This window comes from Miniopterus natalensis, chromosome 13 (assembly GCF_054644295.1).
Source record: "Miniopterus natalensis isolate mMinNat1 chromosome 13, mMinNat1.hap1, whole genome shotgun sequence".
In the NCBI taxonomy this organism is placed as follows: domain Eukaryota; kingdom Metazoa; phylum Chordata; class Mammalia; order Chiroptera; family Miniopteridae; genus Miniopterus; species Miniopterus natalensis.
The window spans coordinates 10,206,945-10,226,984 of NC_142093.1; the positions used below are offsets into that span (position 1 = coordinate 10,206,945).

Sequence of the window (20,040 nt, forward strand, 5' to 3'; positions counted from 1 at the left end):
TCTTAGAAAGTACCCTTTTCTACTTGAACCCATTTTCTTCATACACCCCCGTCTAAATATTTACTCTCACTTCATATCTTTAGACTTCATTGCTCTAAAGTCAGAGGGCCTCTCTTGCTCTGTTCCTGATTCTGTTCCTTGCTCCCTGTGTGATCTTGAGCAAATTAACTAACTTTTCTGAGCTTTGGTTTTCTCACCTGAAATACTAACCTCATGGGATTTTTTTAAAAGTGCAAAGTGCTTAAGTTAACATAATATACTAGGCACTCAGGAAATGCAGTGTTTTCTCTCCACCCTCTTGCTACATTGCAAGCCCTCTTTTTCTCACAGTTCAATAAAATCCTTCTCTTTTAAATAATCTTCAAGATTAGTCTCCTTTGACACTCTCCCATCCCATGTCTAGTTACCGCAGCAATCCCGCTCTGTGTGTGTAACATTTAATTAGTATGATCCCAATGACACATTCCACATTCCTGTTGAATACATTTTCATTTCTATTTTTACCCATCAATCACATAATGTCTTCTAGGGCAGAGATCTCAGCGCTTTCATTTCTACAGGTCAACATATTGGATAAAAGCCTCGGTTTGGTGCCATCTGTAAAGCAAGGGTATTTGTATCCACATCAGAGGCTCTTTGTGAAGATTAAATGGACAAATGCAGGTGAAACACCCAGCAGAGTGCCCAGCACAGACAAGCTCAAAACACACATCTGCTGCCGCTGTTCCTAATAACAGCCCCTCGGTTGTGTTTCTGCTGGGAGTCTCATCCTTGGGCATCTGAGAGGTGATGTCTGGCTACCTCTGATTTCTTAGTAACTGTTTGTGCTTCATATGCCAGGTGTAAAATAAAACCAAAAGACTGTAAGGACCATTCCTGCCCTGAAATCCCATTTTATTCTTTCCTGCCTTCTCTTTCCAAAGTTGGGAAAGAGGTTTTCATAATAATCATCATCATAATATCATGATGATAATAGCTGAGTGCTTATTAAATGCCAGGCACAGTTCTAAAAACTTTCTTGTGTAAACTTATCTTGTCTCCACCACAACAGAAGTAGGTTCTGTTACTCCCATTTTGCAGATGAGTCCTGAGGCACAGAGACTTGAATACCTTGCCTAAGTCTGCACAGCGTGTGAGAGCTGGAACTGGGGTGGGAAGCCAGCCTGCCTGGCTCCTGAAAAGAGTTGGGATATATTTTTTCCTGCTGTTACTGGTTCCAAGAGACAAGGAATGGAAAACCATTCTGTTTATTTTTATCTATGATTCGCTTGAAGAGTGATACCAAAGCCCAGGGAAGTGTACAGTTAGGAAAGAATGGAAGCCCTGCATTGAATCAGTTCGACCCACTTCTCCCTTTTTAAACCCTCATGCTCAGTGAAGGTGGCAATCAGGTCAACCAAGACTGGCTGGAAAGCAATGAGCGTGTTGGAAGTGCAGAGAGCTCTGGAAGGCCAGGCTACTGACAGCTACTGCTTTGCCTATAAATTCACACACGCACTGGCCCAGCCTGTCTCCCCAGGGAGAGTTCAGGGGCTGTTTGATTCCAATAAAACTTGTTTGGAAACTTGGACTCTGCCTCCTTCCCAAACTCATTTTCCTCAGCCTTTCCTCTTGCTTCTTCAATCCCAGATCGTCCCCAGACGAGGAGGGACAGGCCCTGGCCCCTGCAGGATCCCCCTCCACGACAGTGGCACAGCCATGTGGCGACACTCGACTTCTTTATCACCAGTAAAACCAAACCAGGCTCTTGCTGTATGACTCCCGGCTTTAATTACCAAGGGCAAATTGCGCGTCATTCAGAATAATGAAAAATTGGAAACAGCAATGGGAAATGATTAAATAAATCAGAGTCTGGTCAAAAGGTGGAATAGTAAGTAGCCATTAACGTGAGGTTCTGGAAAGATATTTAGTGAGAAGACAGATGCTCATAATATAAGAAGAAAATAGGTCTTTACATGGACCTGTACGATCCCAATTTTATGCATATACTTTAAAATTATGCATAAACACGGAAACAAAAACTAGGACAAATACACTAAAATTGCTATAGTTAATCATGACTAGTGTGAGTATAAATGATGTTTATATTCACTTTTACTTATCTTACAGACTTAAACATGAGAGTATATTCCTTTTAAAAATCAGATGTAAGAGAAAAGAGAAAAGGGAACCTTTTTAGTTTCTTACATTTTTCCCCTTTGGAGGGCTGCTGATTTTTCCTTTCATGGATTCGCCAGTACTTACCAGATTGCTACACCCCTAGAGATCCAGCTCAGGTCTTGGCTCTTCCAGGAAGCCTTCCTGGGCTCATCAAACTCCCAGAGATTTCTTCCGTTGTGTGGACTCCTTAGTCTCACTGTGACACATCATCAACTTTAAATGTGTGTGTGTCTCATGTCCTCGATAGAGAGTAAGATTTTTTATGGCAGAACCTATATATTTTTAACTTCCTCCTTTTCGCCACCCTACCCAGCAAGTACTGTGCAGACTATTTACTGAGGCTCAGTTAACATCCGCTGGACACAAGGCCTGATCCTCACCAGAGGCACTTGAGTCTGACGCCCCTTTCTCTCTGAACTTTGTTCTGTTTCCTCCCATTCATTTGAAAGGGGTATCTGTGCCAATGGCCCTGGGTTAAATTTTATTGTAAATTGTTTAAAAAGAACTCAGTTTGCTTTGTTAGGGATGATCAAATCCAGCCCTTGCCTTTACAAGGGGATTGTGACGTTAAGAAAATAAATATGAACTATTTTGAGCAAAGAGGCATTTTTCTTGGAGAAGGGGGATAATGGCATTGATGTTTATAAAAAGGAAAGCGAGGGCTAGGAGAGGAGGTGACTTCCATGGGTCGCACGCCGATCAAAGACATCACAGGTCAGGCCCCTTTCCTTGAGTCCTGCCAGGCTCAGGATACTGTAGCAAGGTCTGAAGAAAACGAGGCCCGAAGAATTTACAGTTTATCTAAGGGGGAAAATATGAGTCACTGAAACAACAGCCTGATCGCGCAATGGTAGAAAACTGTGTAGGATAACATGGTGCGAAGTCCATGCAGAAGTCAGCTGGCAGGCGAAAGGGATGCCTAGAGTTGGGGGTTTATTAACTGGGGGCTTCCAAGGAGGCTCAGCAGGCGCTAGGGTCTGGGAGGCCCCCCCTAGCGTGATAATTTCAAGGTCCCAGTTCAGTGGCTCTGACTCTCCTGCCCCTTCACCGTGTCTAGTTTCTGCCCTATCCCTGTCACTTGAACATCCTGTCACCCACAGCTGCAGGGCTCCCCACGGCTGGATGGCTCTCCGAGTCCGCTCCTCCTCCCACCTCCCAGCCCTCCTCACGCTGGACTCTGATGTGGCCTCTGGCTGCCAGACGAGGGCTGTTCCAGGAGACAGCATGAGCGAGAGGCCCCCTCCAGCAAAGGAAGGACACAACCCTCCACCTCCCGCCTCATGGGGCACCCCTTGTCAAATACTAAGCTGAAGCGCTGAACTGACATTTAACGTAATGAAGAGCCACCTCAACTGCTTGACTGTAAAGCAAACTGAATCAAGCAAAGAGTTGCCTTAAAACTACATATACAATGAATTGAAACAAGGAGACTGGCCAAGGGGCATTTACAAGGATTGGATCTCAAGTGTCAAGGAAACGTCCTAGTGACCGTGGCTATGGCAAAGGAGAGCACAGGCTGAACCTAAGAAATTGTTGAGGATTTATTTTGGGGAAAGCGATGGGAGAATTAGGGGACAGAGGAGCATGGCAGAGAGGTACATGCTGTGTGGCCTTGGGCAGGGCACTAAACCTCTCTGATCCTGTTTCTTTATCTGTCAAATGAGAACAATAGTAATACCTTCGTGGTTGTTATGAGTATCATCTGAAATATTTGTCAAGTGCTCAGCATAGTGCTTAGCACAAATCAGGTGAGGTAACAGGATCAGGCAAACAGAGCAAAAGAGAAACAAGCCACAGTGTCTGAGAGTCGTGGGCAGATAGATGCTGCTGGCGGGCAAGATGAGAGGTCCAGAGTCCACAGAGCTGCCAGCCACTGTGAGATCTGCCATCACATGCTGGGCAGGCAAAGAGTTGGCTCAGTGCTTCTCACCGTGGCTCTGCACCAAGCTCACAGCAGAACACCTCCAGCCCCTCAGAGATGCACGGGTGATTCTGGTGAGCAGTCACGGCTGTGACCACAGACCAGACCTGGGCGCCAGCATGTGACAGGGGCGGGACAGAAGGAACTCTGACCCCGTGCTACCCACCGCCCAAAGCCCCTCGCACCCCACCCCCCAACCCTGGAGAGAGATTGGCCCCCGTGAGCCAGCCTCCAGAGCCCCAGGTGATGGCCACCCCAGAAGACGGCTGGTCAGGATTCAGGAACGGGAGCCAGCGGAGCATTGCCCCCAGGCCTCCTAGGAGAACTGTCTTGCAAGCACCTGGAGGTCTCGAGAAACTTACCCTGTAGTGGAGACGAGACGTAGACACACATGAGGTGTGCCAGCTAGTGAATAGTGTTGTGAAGAGGAATAGACTAGGGGTAGAGAGTGAAAGAATTGTGGCCAGGGAAGCTCTGCACACTGACATGACATTCGGGCAGACTCAGGGCAATGAGTGTGGGCGCTGGGACGATGTAGGAAAGAACATTCCAGATGGGGAATATAAAGTGCGAGGGCCAAGTTCAAGGAGCCCCTGCGGCTGGGGCAGGGTGAGCCGCAGGGAGATGGCGGGAGGGGCAGGGCTGTGGGCACGTCTAACCATAAGTAGTTTTCAAGTTGGAGGAAGCCACTGAAACCTTGCCATTGGACACCCTGTTAATTCCCACTGATGTGATTTTTCAGTAACCAGAGCAGCTACCTACTAGTCCAGTTGGCCATATCACGTTTCCCTCTCGAACTTAAAATAGGTATAAACGGGTTAGTGACAGAAGAGGATCCTTAATAAACACGTTTGGTGTCCAGTGTTTGCATCTGCCAGACGTGATCCCCAGAGAGTAAGAGAGGGGGGAGAGCGCTCTCTCAGAAATAAAAGGACTCAGAATTTGAAAGGTTTTTGTACAGGCTCATGGCTGTGAGTTCAAACTCCACCTACTTCTAGGTACCAACATTAAGAATAAATACCATCACCTGCGGCCGGGCGGCTCAGTTGGTTGCAGCGTTGTCCTGTACACCAAAAGGTTGCAGGTTCGATCCCTGGTCAGGGCGTGTATGGAAGGCAACCAACTGATGTTTCTCTCTCCCTCCCTCTCTCTCTAAAAAATCAATAAAATTTTAAAAAACCATATCCTCAGGTGAGGATTGAGAAAAAGAAGAAGAAATACCATCAGAAGCAAGATTAAAGGAATATATAAAACATATCCCTTAATATTTAGTATTGATGAACTGTTTTCAATTACTTTTCAATGTCTTCTAGTATTTGCACCTTCGTGTCCCCCCCCCCCCCCCCCCCCCCCGCCTGGTTGTGGCTATTTTGAATTCACCTTTTTCTGGTTGGAAGCCTCGTAGGGGTGCCTGTGGGTTCCCATCACCTCCCGAGCTGCTGTGACACTCAGGGGCTGGGGGCTTCTGTCCAGCCTCTCCCAGCTCTTTGCCTTATCAGACAGGAGGCCTTTATCTCGGTGTTAGGCTCCGATTACCCACCCAGGAGGTGTGGAGCGCTGCTGGGGTTTTCTGCCCTCTGGCTGAGATCCCAAAAAATCACTTTCATTGTATGATGGGTCCTTTTCTAAAGTGGAACAGATAAGATGGCAAAGGAATAGCCGTAGGTCTATTTGGGAAGTTGCTCCTGCCACCCTCCCTCCAGTACTAAGAGCCCCACAGCTCCTACGAAGCCCAGGAGCCCCTGCATGGAGGTTTCTGCCCTGAGTACCCACAATGGGCTTGTACTTTCTCAACAAGTCTGGGTTTCCAATATCCGTGAGCCTGGCCTCCGTCTAGTGCAGGCCTGGCTCTTGGGCCCTTGAGGAGGGGACTGACATGGGTATTTTCAGTCCTAACTTCAAGTCTCTATTGGTTCACACCCTTAAAGCACAGGGCAGCGTTCCGGTCTCAGGTTCGCTGCCCTCCCTGTGCATGGCCGAGGGAGGCTGGGGGCACACAGGGGGCACACAGGTGGTTGGGCGAGGAGTGCCACAAATCAGCGGTCTGGTATCCTGCCCTCTCAGGATGCCCCTAGGCTTTCCAAGGACACACCCATTCCCTCATACCCGAGTCACCCCTAGAGCCCAAATCTCTTCTCCCTGCTCCTCCTGGCGCTGCCCTGACCCCCAGCCCCTCCCAGTCATGACTCCCGGAGCCCTTTTCTCCACCCGCCTTGTGTGAAGCTCTGTGATTAAAGCAATTCCTCTAAAGTACTTGATTCCTTTCTGAAAAGCCCTTAAGCCTGACCTTTCCAGGGCACATTTGCATTTCAAGTAGAGTTTTACCAGCAGAATTCAGCATTAATGGGTAGAAATGGGGGGCAATTGTTTGGGGAGGGACTTTCCCAGGCCCTGCCGTGCTCTCCTCTTTCCTTTCTACTGGGAGCAAACACTCGCCGGCCCAGCAGCGAGGTGAAGGCGGCTGGGTGCCCTGGAGGCCCCTGCTGGGGTGGGGGGCGGGTACAGAAGAGCAGTGGTTCCCAGAAGGCTCAATTTTCTTCATCAATTGAAAACTTTTTGTGGTGGGACCTAAAATGGCCAACTTTCGCTTTCCCAGGTCTGTTTTATGTCATTGATTTTCTAACGCCATCACTTCACAGCACCGAAGACAAGGAAGGAGGTCGCCTCAGAGCCTCCTAATGGAATAGATTCAGCTTCTAAAATGTATCTCGTTTTTTCATTTGGCCACAGCGTGGGGAGGAAGGGGAGGGAGCTGGCATTGAGAACCACGGACTGGCTGCCCATAAGGTCCTGCCCAACTCTCAAATGCCACCATTTTCAAACACCCTGGTTATGCCGCCTTAAAGATGCATTTTCCAATGTTAATAATTAATGGTTATGTTCATTTATCATAGTTTCACAGAACATTCTGCAATGGAAGTGACCCTGGAGAGAGAGTGGGAGGGGAAACAGGAGCAGAGAATGAAAGAAGCGGGGAGCAAACGAGGGGCCAGCGTAGGAAGAGCGACCACTCCTCCAAGCTGTGTCCATCTTCTGGACACGGGGAGGATTCCTGAGCTGCAGGAGCAGTTTTACAGTCCCACCTCAGCTTTATAGAGCGTGTGTGTGTGTGCGTGTGTGTGCGTGCCTGGAATATGTGGGGCAGCACCCGACCTAGGTAGCCCCCATCCCAAAGCCTCACCCTCATATGCTCCTCCATGGCCTGGCCCCACGCACAGGTGCGGGTCTGCTGCTGTGGCCCTTGCACAGGACACTGCCTGACCCCAAGCAAAAGACATGAAGTGAGCAAGGCGAATGTTTTGGACTGTGGGCAGTCCTAGGAGATGCCAACCCCGGGGACAGATGAAGCCCTGCACTCTAAGCGAGGGACCTTGCTGTTTCCAGCTTGGGTTCAGTTTCTTACAAGCCACCCTGGGAGCCAGGCCACCGCAGCCTGCCCGGAGGCTGCCCTCACGAGTTCCTCTTCTTGCCCTTCTAGGCGTGTGCGGCTGCTGTGGCGCCCTGCGCCCCAGGTACAAAAGGCTGGTTGACAACATCTTCCCCGAGGATCCCGAGGTGCGTCACTTCTCCAGCTGGCTTTGTGCGTCTTCTCTCCATCCTAGCCCGTCCAGGGCTCTGAGGGCTGCTGCCAGGGGAAGGCAGGCCTCCAGGGCCCCTTGCCCCTGGGTCCCCTTGGAGAAGCTGCTAGAGGCCTGAAGGCTGAGGAGATGTAGCTCTCTCTGAAGTCGGCTTGTGCAGAGGGCTCTAGAAGTGTGTTTGGCCTGCTCTTGGCCATCGCTGAACAGCTGAGACATCTTTTTCACTCACGTCTCTGGGTGATAGTTCCTTGAGCTGCTGACTCTCTTGGGTACTCTTTCCTGCTGTTTGGTGTGAGCACTGCCCTTCTTGGGTTTTGGCTCAGGAGCCCATATCTTCTCCCCGCTCCCTAGGTGTCTGCACACAGGGCACCTGGCTTCCTGGCCTCCCAGCCACCACTCCACCATCAGGCCACATCACATTTGCGGTTTCGGGAATGTCAGAATCAGATGTAGTTGACTTGCTCTCTGGGAGCCAGTGACCTCTTCGTGATGGGCAGTGGGAGTCACATTTCCAGAACCCTCTAGAGAACTTCCTCTGAGTTACAGAGCTGCCTTCTTCCTGTCATACCTTGGTGCTGGATATCCAACATGCTTTACTTCGGAATCACTTTGGATGAAGCCTTCATACACACACACACACACACACACACACACACACACACACACATACACATACCTATACAAGCATGCCTATGTGCTTTTGTGTATATACATACATTTGTGTACAACTCTATATGCATACATGTACACACATATACATTTATGTCGCTTACTAGTTTTAGTTATAGCTAATACACTTTGGGCTAAGTTGTGGGTTCCTAGAGGACAAGCGCTATATTTTGATGATCTCTATCCCTAGAATCTGCATGTTGCCTGTCGCATACATAGTTGCGCTCTGCTAAATGCTGATTAAATGGAATGAATGTTTACCTTGAGACTTCAACTCCTCTGGCATGGTGGGGCCGCCATGAGCAGGAATGGTCTGTCTTTTGCAGGATGGCCTAGTGAAGACCAACATGGAGAAGCTGACCTTCTATGCCCTCTCAGCTCCAGAAAAACTGGACAGGATTGGTGCCTACCTCTCTGAGAGACTCATCCGCGACGTGGGTCGTCATCGATATGGGCAAGTAGTTTGGCAAAGTGAAAACGATATTTTCCAAAACTATGTTATATTTTTAGGGTAAAACATAGAACCTGGTCATTCCATGGATACTGCTAGCTATGATCTTCAGAATGCAGATCTGAAGCTACGCTTTCCTAGCTCCTTTAGAATAAAATCCAAGCTCCTCAGTTTGACTTCTAAAGCCTTCCACAGCCTGCCCCAAACTCACCATTCCATCCAGCCATGCCCGCCACACCTGCTCTAGACCCACTCCTGATGGACCGGTGTCAATCCCCCCAGCTCTCTTGCTGTCCCCTTGACCTCCTGCATGGGCCCCCACCACTGCCCATCAGCACCGCCTGCCTGCAAAGCCCCTTCCACCTGGTGAGGGAGATGGAGAGGCATCTAGAGTACAAAGGTTTCCATTGCTGACGGCATGTGGGAATCCTCTGCACGACCCACCCGCCAAGCCAAAATCAAGCTGTGCCTGGTATAAAAGCAATTCGTTTCTATGACCATTTTAAATAATACAATTTTTTTATTGAAGAAAAGGGGCATGAATATAGTGTACATGCTGAATATATAAATCACTTGATATATAGCAAAGCAGTTTCACGCAGGTAAAAACGACTTTATCCTAAATTGACTTTATCCTAAAACCAACATTAAACATTAATGCTAATTTCACCTGCCCTCTCTGTAGTTCTCTCAGTGAAAATATTCTGTGGCCACCAGACCCACTTAGAATTATTCCCCTGCCTTCAGAACTGCAGTTCAAAACTGGCATCATCCTGTTAAAAGTAGCCATTGCGGCATCTGAGTATTTAAATCTTTGAAAGCCTCCCTGGGGGCTCTAATCATAACCATTTAGAGAAGAAAAATCTGTTGGAACCGATCTCTCTCCTCCCGTCCATCTTTCCCTGCCCAGTGCCTCCCTCCTCGTCGCTGACGGTTTGGAAGAGCGGAATATTTGCACCCCGAAAGGCTGAGGGGCCGCGGCTCCCCGCCGTCATGCAGGGGTCTGTGTTTGTAGTTTGATCATATGGGCGTGAACCTTGGATGTTGGACGCAGTGGCAGAACCACCCTCTCAGCCCCACTGCTCCCGCAGCACCGCCCTTTCCACCTGTGTGTGAACTCTGCGCTCACGTGGGTTTGGCGTCAGGGGTGATAACCAGATGTGGGCAGACAGAGCACACGGTGTGAGTTTCAAGGTATTTTTCATTGGCATGGACCGTGATGGGTGGTCGATGTGCAGAGCGGCAAAAAGCAACAGGTCTGGGAAACTGAACTTCATAGCGTTCTCCAGCCTTTGTACATTTCCTGTCCAGTGCAGCCCAACTGCTGGCACACCCCAAAAACTGGAGAGCGGGGCAGGTCACGGCAGTGCTGTGTGAGACTCAGGGTCCCTTGACAATGGCCACGGAGTGTTAACCATGGCCACATGACATTCTGCCAGGTTCCCCAGTGCCTGGCACCCTGGAGGTTGGAGATGCCCACACCAGAAGGAATGGGCTGCTCCCTGAGAGCCTGGCCCCGGAGCTGACCTGGTCGGGCTCCCGAGAGATACACATTCTCCAGATGACCCCGAGCCTGGTTGAAGGATGGGGCTGAGAGATACCATGATTCCTACTAGATGAAGGGATTCATCCTTCCCTCCATTGGCTGAGGTCAACCACTACTTTTGGGCCCCAAAACCCGGAAGGTTCTGTCCAGGAGTGGGGCTGACCAAACACATTCAAACGCTCCAGTAGTTCTTGGTCAAGGCCACCACTCTTTGAGTGGTTCTTGGGCAATGACTGGCCTTGCTAAGCTGCCCCTCTCTCCTGTCTGCTGGTCCTCATCTCTGACCCTAGGTCTGTCTTTCCTCTCCAACTGCATCTGGTTCCCAGATTTTTCACGCCCACTTCTCCTTCCTGGAGGCTCAGGGCCTCCCTGGCTCCTGGGGCCACTCCTGATTGAGCACAGGGTGTTCAAGCAGAACCAGCTGCCTATTCTAGAATTCAATACAAGGGACTTCATGCCCCACTCCTACACACCAGAGCCTATGTCCGCTCCAGGACTTGGCTGCTCCCCATGAAGCCCAATCCATCCTAGAGTCCTTGGATCCTGCCCTTCTCCCCTACTGGGAAGCCCTCCTAGTACATCAAGGCCCTTGATTGTCACCTGCTGCTGTGGTCTGTCACCTGTTCTTCCCTTCTCCCTTGGGCCCCTGCAATGGGCTAGTGCTCCCCACATCCTTCCTGCTCCATTCTGCTCCAAGTGCCCGGTCAGGCCAGTTCAGTTTCCCAGACATGTTGCTACAGTGGACACCTTCCAGGACACCAAGCCCAGATCAGATCTCTGCCGAGGCCAGCCTGCCTGACCCCCTACTCTTATTGAGCAGGTGTCACCCTGAGAAGCCTGTGCTCTGTTCCCTTTGAGAGTGTAGGGTGTACCCTGGTTGGTTATGATAAGAAAGGTCCAAGGCAACAAGCATTGGACTAGGGACTTCCAGGATCCCATTGACTTCTAATCAAAGATACTTCAAAGAGTTCAAGTTCATCATCACAATCCTTCCATCCTTACTATTGGGATCAAAGATGGGGAATGAAGACTAGTGTATTCAAAAAACAAGGCCTTAACCCTCACCACTTTCAGTTTCACTTCTGCCATAATTTTTACTTTCCCACAGTTTCCATTCCTGGTCAGTAGCCAATTTTATTTTATTTTTTTCTAGCCAAGGATGCTTTTTCTTATCAGGGTTTTCCTGGGAATTTTTTTACAGGAAAAGGAAAAGCAACAATCTAAGCTCTGAGGTTTGGAAGGCCTTCTAGTTTCTTCTCTTGCCAAACCCCACCCTACCCTTTCCTTTCCCTCGTTTAAACTCTATAAAATAGCGGTGAAACCTTCATACAGAAGGATGCTGGGGATGATTCATTAGAGAAGAGAATTCCACGCTGCCTGTCCCTGTTCCCCCCACCTGCCGTGTCTGATTAGCAGAATGTGTCCAGGTTTGTCTGCAGGGAAAGTCTGTCCCCTTTGGAAGGGCCCCAGCCCTGCAAGATTCCGTCTGCTTCACTGGCCCTCACAGTGGACCCGACACAAGCTGGAACTGGGCCCGTGAGGCACAGCAGGTTTCCTGGACTGGGACTGGGATGGCCTCTGAAGGTCAAGGCTACAGCGAGAAGGGCAAGACTATGGTGAGCCAGGAATGGCCGGTCCCCCGGAGCAGGGAAGAATGGTGGCTTTGTTCGCTGAAGGAGCTCAAAGCCCCAATGCTGCCTTTATATTTCAAAGACACTCTGTAGATAAGAACATGACCTGATCCACTTGTGAATGTGCCAGAGATGACTATTTCATAATATTTCATAATATTTTATCCTAATAATATTAAATGTAATTTGATAATAGTTGACAGTTCACATAGATAAAAGAAATAAACATTTTATAAGCATAGACAGGAAAATTTCAGAGTAGAGAGGCTCTGTTTCTTATGGTTGCTCAGTGAAGAAGTTAGCTCAAGGGTACCTAAGAAATGCTTTCTGATGTCTCAAAAAAAAAAATTTTAGAAGATGCCATGATTGTGTTACTTTATATGTTTGGATTTGCAAAGCTGATTCATGTGCAAGACAGTTTTGACACACAAGAAATGAAATTAAGTGGCTGCCACAAGACGTATTGTGGAGCCTTGTGTTGTGATCAGTGCAAGTCCTATCAAAATACCAATGTCATTCTTCTAAGAGCTAGAACAAATACTCTGAAAATTTATATGGAACCACAGAAGACCCTGAATAGCCAAAGCGATCTTGAGAGAGAAGAACAAAGTTGGAGGTATCACGCTCCCTGATCTCAAACTATACTACAAACCTATAATAATCAAAACAGTATGGTACTGGCACAAAAACAGACACATAGATCAATGGAATAAAATAGAGAACTCAGAAATAAATCCCTGCTTATACGGTCAACTGATCTATGACAAAGAAAGTAAAAATATACACTGGAATAATGACAGTATCTTCAACAAGTAGTGTTGGGAAAACTTGGCAGATACATGCAGAGAAATGAAACTGGACCACTCTCTTAGGCCATATACAAAAATAAGCTCCAAATGGCTTAAATACTTTTAAATTGCAAGCCTTGAAACCATAAAACTCCTAGAAGAAAACATAGGAAGTAAACTTTATCTGACATCAGCCTGAGTATTATCTTTTCAGTAATATCCCCTTAAACAAGGGAAACAAAAGAAAAAATAAACAAATGGAACTACATCAAGCTAAAAACCTTCTGCATGGCAAAGGAAACTTTCAATAAAACAAAAAGGCAATCTACTGAATGGGACAATATATTTGCAAATGTTATATTCTGGTAGGGGTTGATATCCAAAATATATAAGAAAAATTTTGACACATTTGCAGCAGCCTCCTCATTAGAAGTTAAAAGATAGCCCCCCTTTAAGAATGTCTACCTTGTTTTCTTTAGAATGCAAATGGTTTATAAGTGGGGGAAATAATCTTTCACCATTGACCTTACCTGATCATATTCTCCTTTTGCCACTATCATGGAACAAATGTTGGGGTGAGCTTAGACATGCACTCCTAACTCTCAGGAGGAATTTGATGCTTGGCATTTTTCTTGGGATTTAAGAGAGGCATTGAAGGAGACAACTGCCACCAGAATAACTGGGGACTGTCCTGTGAAGGCTGGTTTGGGAAGGATTGGGTATAGTTAGCATGGAGAAGAGAAGAGGAAAAATTAGGTTGTTGTTTTCAAGTGGACGGAGGGCTGGCAAGTAGGAGGAGGTTCAGCCCTCTTTCTTGCTGCTCCTAAAAGTAGAATTGTGAATAAAGAATAGAGGTTATTAGGATTTGCTTGAAATATAAAGAAGTTTTTATTTGGTTGTCAACAGGATGGGCTGACTTAACTGGTAAGCTCTTCGCCGTTGGATGTTGTATATTCCTGGTTCTGAGGGTACTCAGGTTTTAGACTTTAGAAGAAGCTAGGGAGTTAGAATTGATACAAACATTTTCTCCATAAGGTGGGAAGAATTTTAATCCTGCGTCTGTCTAATCCTCCGTGAGGTCAAAATGCCCCCTACGTAGGGTAAGTGTCACCTAAACATGGTGATGCCGTCAACCATATCGTTTGTGTAGATCATCATAGGACTGCTGAGATCTTCAAATACAAAACTTGCAAATTTTATATTCCTTAACCTTTGCAATTGGCTGGTCCCAGGCCCATCTCAGATTTTTCATAAACTTTCTTCATAAAGTTCTTCACTGCCTCCCACCTAGAGCCATCTCTCCCCTTCTTTGGAACTCTCATGGGATATCTCACTCGATTTTCTCGTAGCGTTTCTCGTTTCCCCTTTAGAGGAGATATCTGTGTACTTATCCCATCATCGGACTCTAGGCTTTTTAACTTGACAAACTTCATCCTTACACCCCCTGCAGCGAACAGCGCAGAGCTTTTCCTCAGCGGGTGCTCAACAGTCACTTCTTGATTGGATCAATCAATTCTCTGATCTCGCTGGATTTGGGTTCAGAGTTTGCCCTTCTGGGCACTGTCCTCTTGGCTTGTGTTTACTCATGAAGTGGAACACTTCATCTGTCCTCATGCTCTTTGGCTGTAAAAGGAGAGGCTAGAGGAGATGGCCTTTAGGCTCTCTTCCAGCCCTGATTCTCAGTGCCCGGCTGGAGTGGGCACTTGAGGGAATGGCACCTAGGCATCGACAAGTTGTAGAAGAGCCTCATTTCCCGGATGCTGCCCAGGAAGTCACTGCATGACCACCTGGATTGCCCCTGCCATGCGGTGTGGGTGGGATGGGCGCGAGGCTGGGTGATGGCATTGGTGCTGTTTCTGCAGGTACGTGTGCATCGCCATGGAGGCGCTGGACCAGCTGCTCATGGCCTGCCACTGCCAGAGCATCAACCTGTTCGTGGAGAGTTTCCTCAAGATGGTGGCCAAGCTGCTGGAGTCCGAAAAGCCCAACCTGCAGATCCTGGGCACCAACTCAGTAAGGAGCTGCCCGGGGCCCTGGAGATGGGAGCGGGGGCTGGAGGAGGGTGGAACCCCTGGCTCAGCGTTACGGTCCATTCCTATTTGGTTTCTGACCCTAAGTAGAACTCAGTGCTTATCTTAGAGTCCGCCTTTGTGTGAATAGAGGTATTTTTAGTTTTTTATTTGAATATAAATATATGATTTATATATTATAACTTATATAAATATGTTATAGATAAAATAAATTTTAAACATAAAATTCACCATATTAAAGCATATGACCCAGTGGTTTTAGTGCAACCGTCAACATTGTCTAATGCATTTATCTTTAGACGGATGATCTTCTAACTTTTTTTAGCAATAGACTTTTCCCTTAAAGAATTTTAAGTGAGGTCCTAAGAAATATAAAAATAGATGGAGAGGAATGGGAGGGGGTGCTTGGTGCCCTCACAGCCTGGGCCCTGGCATCATGGGACATGCTTTGAACCTAGTCCAGGTTGTGCCTCTTTCAAAACTAGAACAAACTGACATCCACAGGACAAAAGTGCCAGATACGTGGAAAGATCGTAGAGAAGCAGGAAGCGGGGCCCCTGACTCAGTTCCTTCCTTCCCTAGCTGCGTAACCTCGAGGGAGTTACCTTCTACGGGCCTCAGTCTTTTCACGGATACCACGAGCAGGTGGAATGGTCCAAGCTCTGTCATGCTGGTCTCAGTACACTGGCTGCTATCATGAGAGGTCATGGTTTTAGGAGAGAAGAGCTATCGGGTGTGTTAAGAACTCCCAGCTCCATATGTGTGTGTATCCATACTGAATATTCTCGGTGCCTTCTTCCATTTCTTGCCCGCTCTCCTATTTCCTCTTCAGGACACACTTCCAGCTGCCGGTCTGCAGGCAGCCAGGTGTTCAAAGCTCTGATATGGAGCTATTTTACAGATAGCACACTCAGAAAGTAAGGATGGCCCTCCTAGCATCCCCCTCCTGCCTTTTCTGAATTTTTATTGCACAGGTCACAGCTGCTTTCCTATCCTACGGAAGTTGATTTAACCAGGAAATAGTCTTCCAACTTTACTTTTTTACCAAAAGTCACAACCTATGCCCTTCTCTTTCCTCTGTGAGCCAGCCACCTTTGACAAATTACATATACAATAGCTGAGGGTGAAGTCCTTTGTCAGGTTGCCCTGGCAACAGCTTCAGATACTGTTTCCCTTATCCTGTTTCAGATAACCATAGTCTAGAAGAGAACATCTGAAAGGAAAATAAACCAGTCATCCAGAGGGCATGTCCCCATGGGGGACACAGAAGCAGGTGGCCACCAGCTCTTGCTTTCCCCAGAGCAAATCCTAGCCGGGGGTGGGTGTTTTGTTAGCTGCAGACTTGAAAATTCAGGGCCCTGCAAATTCCTAGATTCCCCCTCACGGTGAATCATTTCATCTGCAAGACAGTGAGTCAACTAATAATCACTGTGCTGCACACAGTGAGGATTGTGTTGAAGGACGAACAACTGTAAGTTAAGTCAAATAATTGCGGTAGACTCAGAGTCCAGCTTCGGAAGCAGCCTTTGCTAGTGTCTGTCATCCAGATGCTCTTTCCAGCTTTCCAAGCCTGGAAGCTTCTCGAGCCTTCCCAAGAACGACGTTCTTTCACTTCCATCATTTTAGCGCTGCCAGCATGCTAGTGCCTGATATCATCTTGGAGAGTCCAGCCTAGGCGTTTCAACTGCTTTTCATGGGGATTCGAGGCGCTGTGGGGAAAGGAGGGTCTGCAGGAGCAGGAATAGAAGGACTCTGTATGGAAACTTGCATTTGGATAAAGGGGTTTGCTGCCAGAAAGTTAAAAGAAAGACAAGGCAGGAGGGGAAAAGAGAAAGAGAAGGAAAGAAAAAGAAAACCAGAGCTTATCTACCACCCCAATTTTGCAGGACTTTTCTGCCCGGAAACAGGGGCCCAAAGAAGTCAAAGAGCCCGTCTGTGCTCGCACAGCTGGGGCACTAGATTTAGACGGTGATTTATGCAGCCCCATGTCGGGTGTTCTCTTCTCACTGGGCCCCACCCAGTGTGGGGTCCGCTCCCTAGAGCCCGGCCTTGGCACCAGCCTCCGAGAGGTCAGGCTCACCCTGAGTCACCTCTGCCTCCAGGTAGCTTTTCCCTCGGACCTGGTTTTGCTGCCGGAATCTCATCCTTCTGCAACCCAACCCCCTTCAAGGTCCCCAATCTGACCAATGACAGAGTCTCCTGCAGAGCGTTGGAAACCTACAGATTCCTAGGTCTCAGCATCTGGGAGTCCATGTTTTGGTTTCTCTGGCACTAGCAGCAGTTTTGGGGACCACTGACACACTGCAGTCTCAAGCCTTGGGAGCGTTCCCTCCTCTCTCTCTTACTCTTTTTTCCTTTCTATATCCATTATTTCTCTCTCCATGTCTCCAACTTTTTCCTTTCTCTGGTTCCTTCCCTAAGTCCAGACATAAGTTGAAGTCTCTTCCAGTATATAAACAAGTAAATAAACAAGAAAAACAAAAAATTTTATGTTCTACATAGCCACAAAATATCTTTAGCTCTCCTGACAAAACTAGCATTCCCTGATTTAAAAAAAAAAAAAAAAATTAGTCCCCAATTCAAAGTTTTCTAATAGTCCCCAAATTGTCTTTTATGGCTGTCTTTCAAATCAGGATTCAGTGACGATTGCGCGTCTACTCTGTTTTCTGTCTTGTCTCTTAATCAGTCCCAACCCACCTCCTGCCCCTCTTTGCTTCTCGTGACACTGACCTTTGGGGGAGCCCAGGCCAGCTGTGTTGTAGAGTGGCTCCCATTCTGGATTCGTTATTGCCTTGTGGTGTCCTTCATTTTGCTCTCCTGTCCCCTGTACTTCCTGCGAACTAGAATTAGATCAGACGGTTTGATTGGATGCGGTTAAAGACTTTGGCCATACTGCTTCGCGGGGGTGCTGGGTATGACACTGAGCACCCCACCAGGAGCACCCGCGTCTGTGGTCCCGTTTTCATGGGCGCTGAGTGCAATCCCGGGTTAAGGGTTAAGGTGGTGACCTGGGATCGCTCTGTGGATGGAAAAGCATTTTGGTCCTTGCAGTTAGAAGTTTATGAAACCATGCAAACAGCCGTTACCCACTCATCTTTCAGCTGAGGTTTGATCTTTGGTGGCCTTTCTCCCTGTTGATTATACCTCTTCATACTCCCCTGGCTTCCTGGCTCTGTCACTCTGGCCCTTCTCACCTGGCTTTTCCTTCATTTTCGAGGTTGGCCAAGGATGAACATGTTCTAATCCCTGGAACCTGTGAATATCACCTTATATGATAACAGGGATTTTGCAGAGGATCTTGAGATGGGAGATTATCCTGGATGGGCCAATATAATCACAAGGCCTTTAGAAGAGAGAGGCTAGAGGATCAGAGTGCTTATGTAGGTAAACAGCGAAAAGGCCTGCAGTCCTGGACCCGGGGAGGCTGGGGTTCGCTCTCTGCCCAGCATTTTAAACTGGGGCTCTGTTGTAGATGGAGGAAGTAGTGAGGCTCAGTGTGCCCGTCTGCAGAGGGAAAGGCTAACCTCTGCTTGGAGAGGCTGGGCCAGTACTGAAGTGAGGCCAGACAGCTCAGCTTATGTTTCCCAGACCAGGGGAGAGCTGGTTTTGCAATGTCAATATTTGGAGCTTCTCTCTCTCTATTGACCCAGGCCCTTAGTAACTCTCAGCTTTCACACAGCGGTGGCTCCTTCCTGTCTGTGCCAGAGCGTTGGTGATCTGCCCCAGCAAGCTTGGCACCCTTCGGAGAGTGTAAGGAACTGAAACTTTGATCTTGAAAGGGTGGCCCTAGCGGTACCCATAACCTTTGAAGTGTCACAAGTTCAGGATTTTCAGTTTGTTGCTATGGAGACCTTTCTCATCATTGTAATATCTTTAAAAAAAGAAAGAAACCCACTTTATTATTTCACAATCATGCATTAGGTAAGTGGCATTTTCATAAAAGCCATTTGTAAGGTATGAATTAGCAATGGTAGGGGTGAAACAGACAGAAAGTTCCTGCTTGTAAAAAAAAATAGTGACCAGTGGCACAGGGAAGTGTTTTAATTATTCTCAGATGTGTGCACTTCTGCATACACCCAAGTAGTCGGTCTTATTTTAAGCTGCATCACCATATGTGAAGTAAATATAGTATAAGTGAAAAGATTCAAACCGTCGTGAATGAAGAGTGGGCTGCTCATTGCACACATGGGAAACCAAAGCCGAAGTCCCACTCAGGTCACACCACCAGGCAGAGTCGAACCCCCGTAGCTGCACGGCCGCCCTGAGTGGGCAGACGCCCTGCCCCAGCCAGGCTGCGGCTGTGGGGAGTGTGGCCTGAGAACATCCTGTCCGTGGAAGAGCAGCAACGCACCCAAATTTAGCGTCAGACAAACTTAGCTTGAGCCTCCGTATCAGCCTAAGTCTGTGTCCTGGCCTTAGGGGGCTTATGAAGATCACGTAGCCAAAGGCTGACTTGATTGTTGTTTCTAGAACTCCTGAACTGCGTCTAATCAATGATCTTGTGATCACGTGGATTCCCACTACTCCCCTTCTCATTCATAACAAGCCCCTTTCCACCATAACAGGGGGGTTATGTTAATGAGGTGACTTTTGGAGGAGACCCAGCCATGTGATCAGAGGGCTGGAAATTTCAGTACCCCCCGCCCCACAACCTCCAGGGAGAGGAGAGGGGCTGGAGATTGAGTTCAATCACCAACAGCCAATGATTTGATCAGTCATGCCTGTGTGATGAAACATCCATAAAAACCCCAAAGGTTGGGGTTCGGAGAGCCTCTGGGCTGGTGAACACGTGGAGATGCGGAGAGAGCGCAGGAGCTCCTCACGCCTTCCCGCACACCTTGCCCTCCTTGTCTCTTCCATCTGGCTGTTCTTGAGTTACATCCTTTTGTAATAAACAGATAATCTAGTAAAATGTTTCTCTGAGCTCTGTGAGCCACTCTAGCAAATTAATCAAACCCGGGGGGGGGGGGGGGGGCCACCTCCCATCTATAGCCGGTCAGTCGGAAGCACAGGTGACCACCCGGACTTGCTGCTAGAGCCTGAGGGGGGAGGGGAAGTTTTTTGGGACTGAGCCCTTGCCCGTGGGATCGGATGCTGACTCTGGGTGAAGAGGGTCAGAACTGAGTTGAATTCAAGAGGCCCAGCTGGCGTCTGCAGCATTGCTGTCGGTGCCGTGGAAACCGCGCCACACAGACACACACACACACACACAGACACACAGACACACTGGGGTGGGAGCTAGTGTCAACTCAATTGTATACCCTTT

General features: G+C 48.1%; 1 protein-coding gene across 3 annotated transcripts in view; it reads left to right on the top strand.

The window, feature by feature from the left end:
• The window catches only part of EFR3B (EFR3 homolog B), a 61,680-nt gene that overhangs the window by 17,622 nt on the left and 24,018 nt on the right, over window positions 1–20,040 (top strand). For all 3 annotated transcript variants that reach the window (XM_087823403.1, XM_087823404.1, XM_087823405.1), the window contains exons 2-4: window positions 7,560–7,636; window positions 8,655–8,782; window positions 14,607–14,757. In XM_087823403.1, coding sequence (XP_087679529.1) covers window positions 7,560–7,636; window positions 8,655–8,782; window positions 14,607–14,757 — 356 coding nt within the window. The remainder of the gene's footprint in view (window positions 1–7,559; window positions 7,637–8,654; window positions 8,783–14,606; window positions 14,758–20,040) is intronic.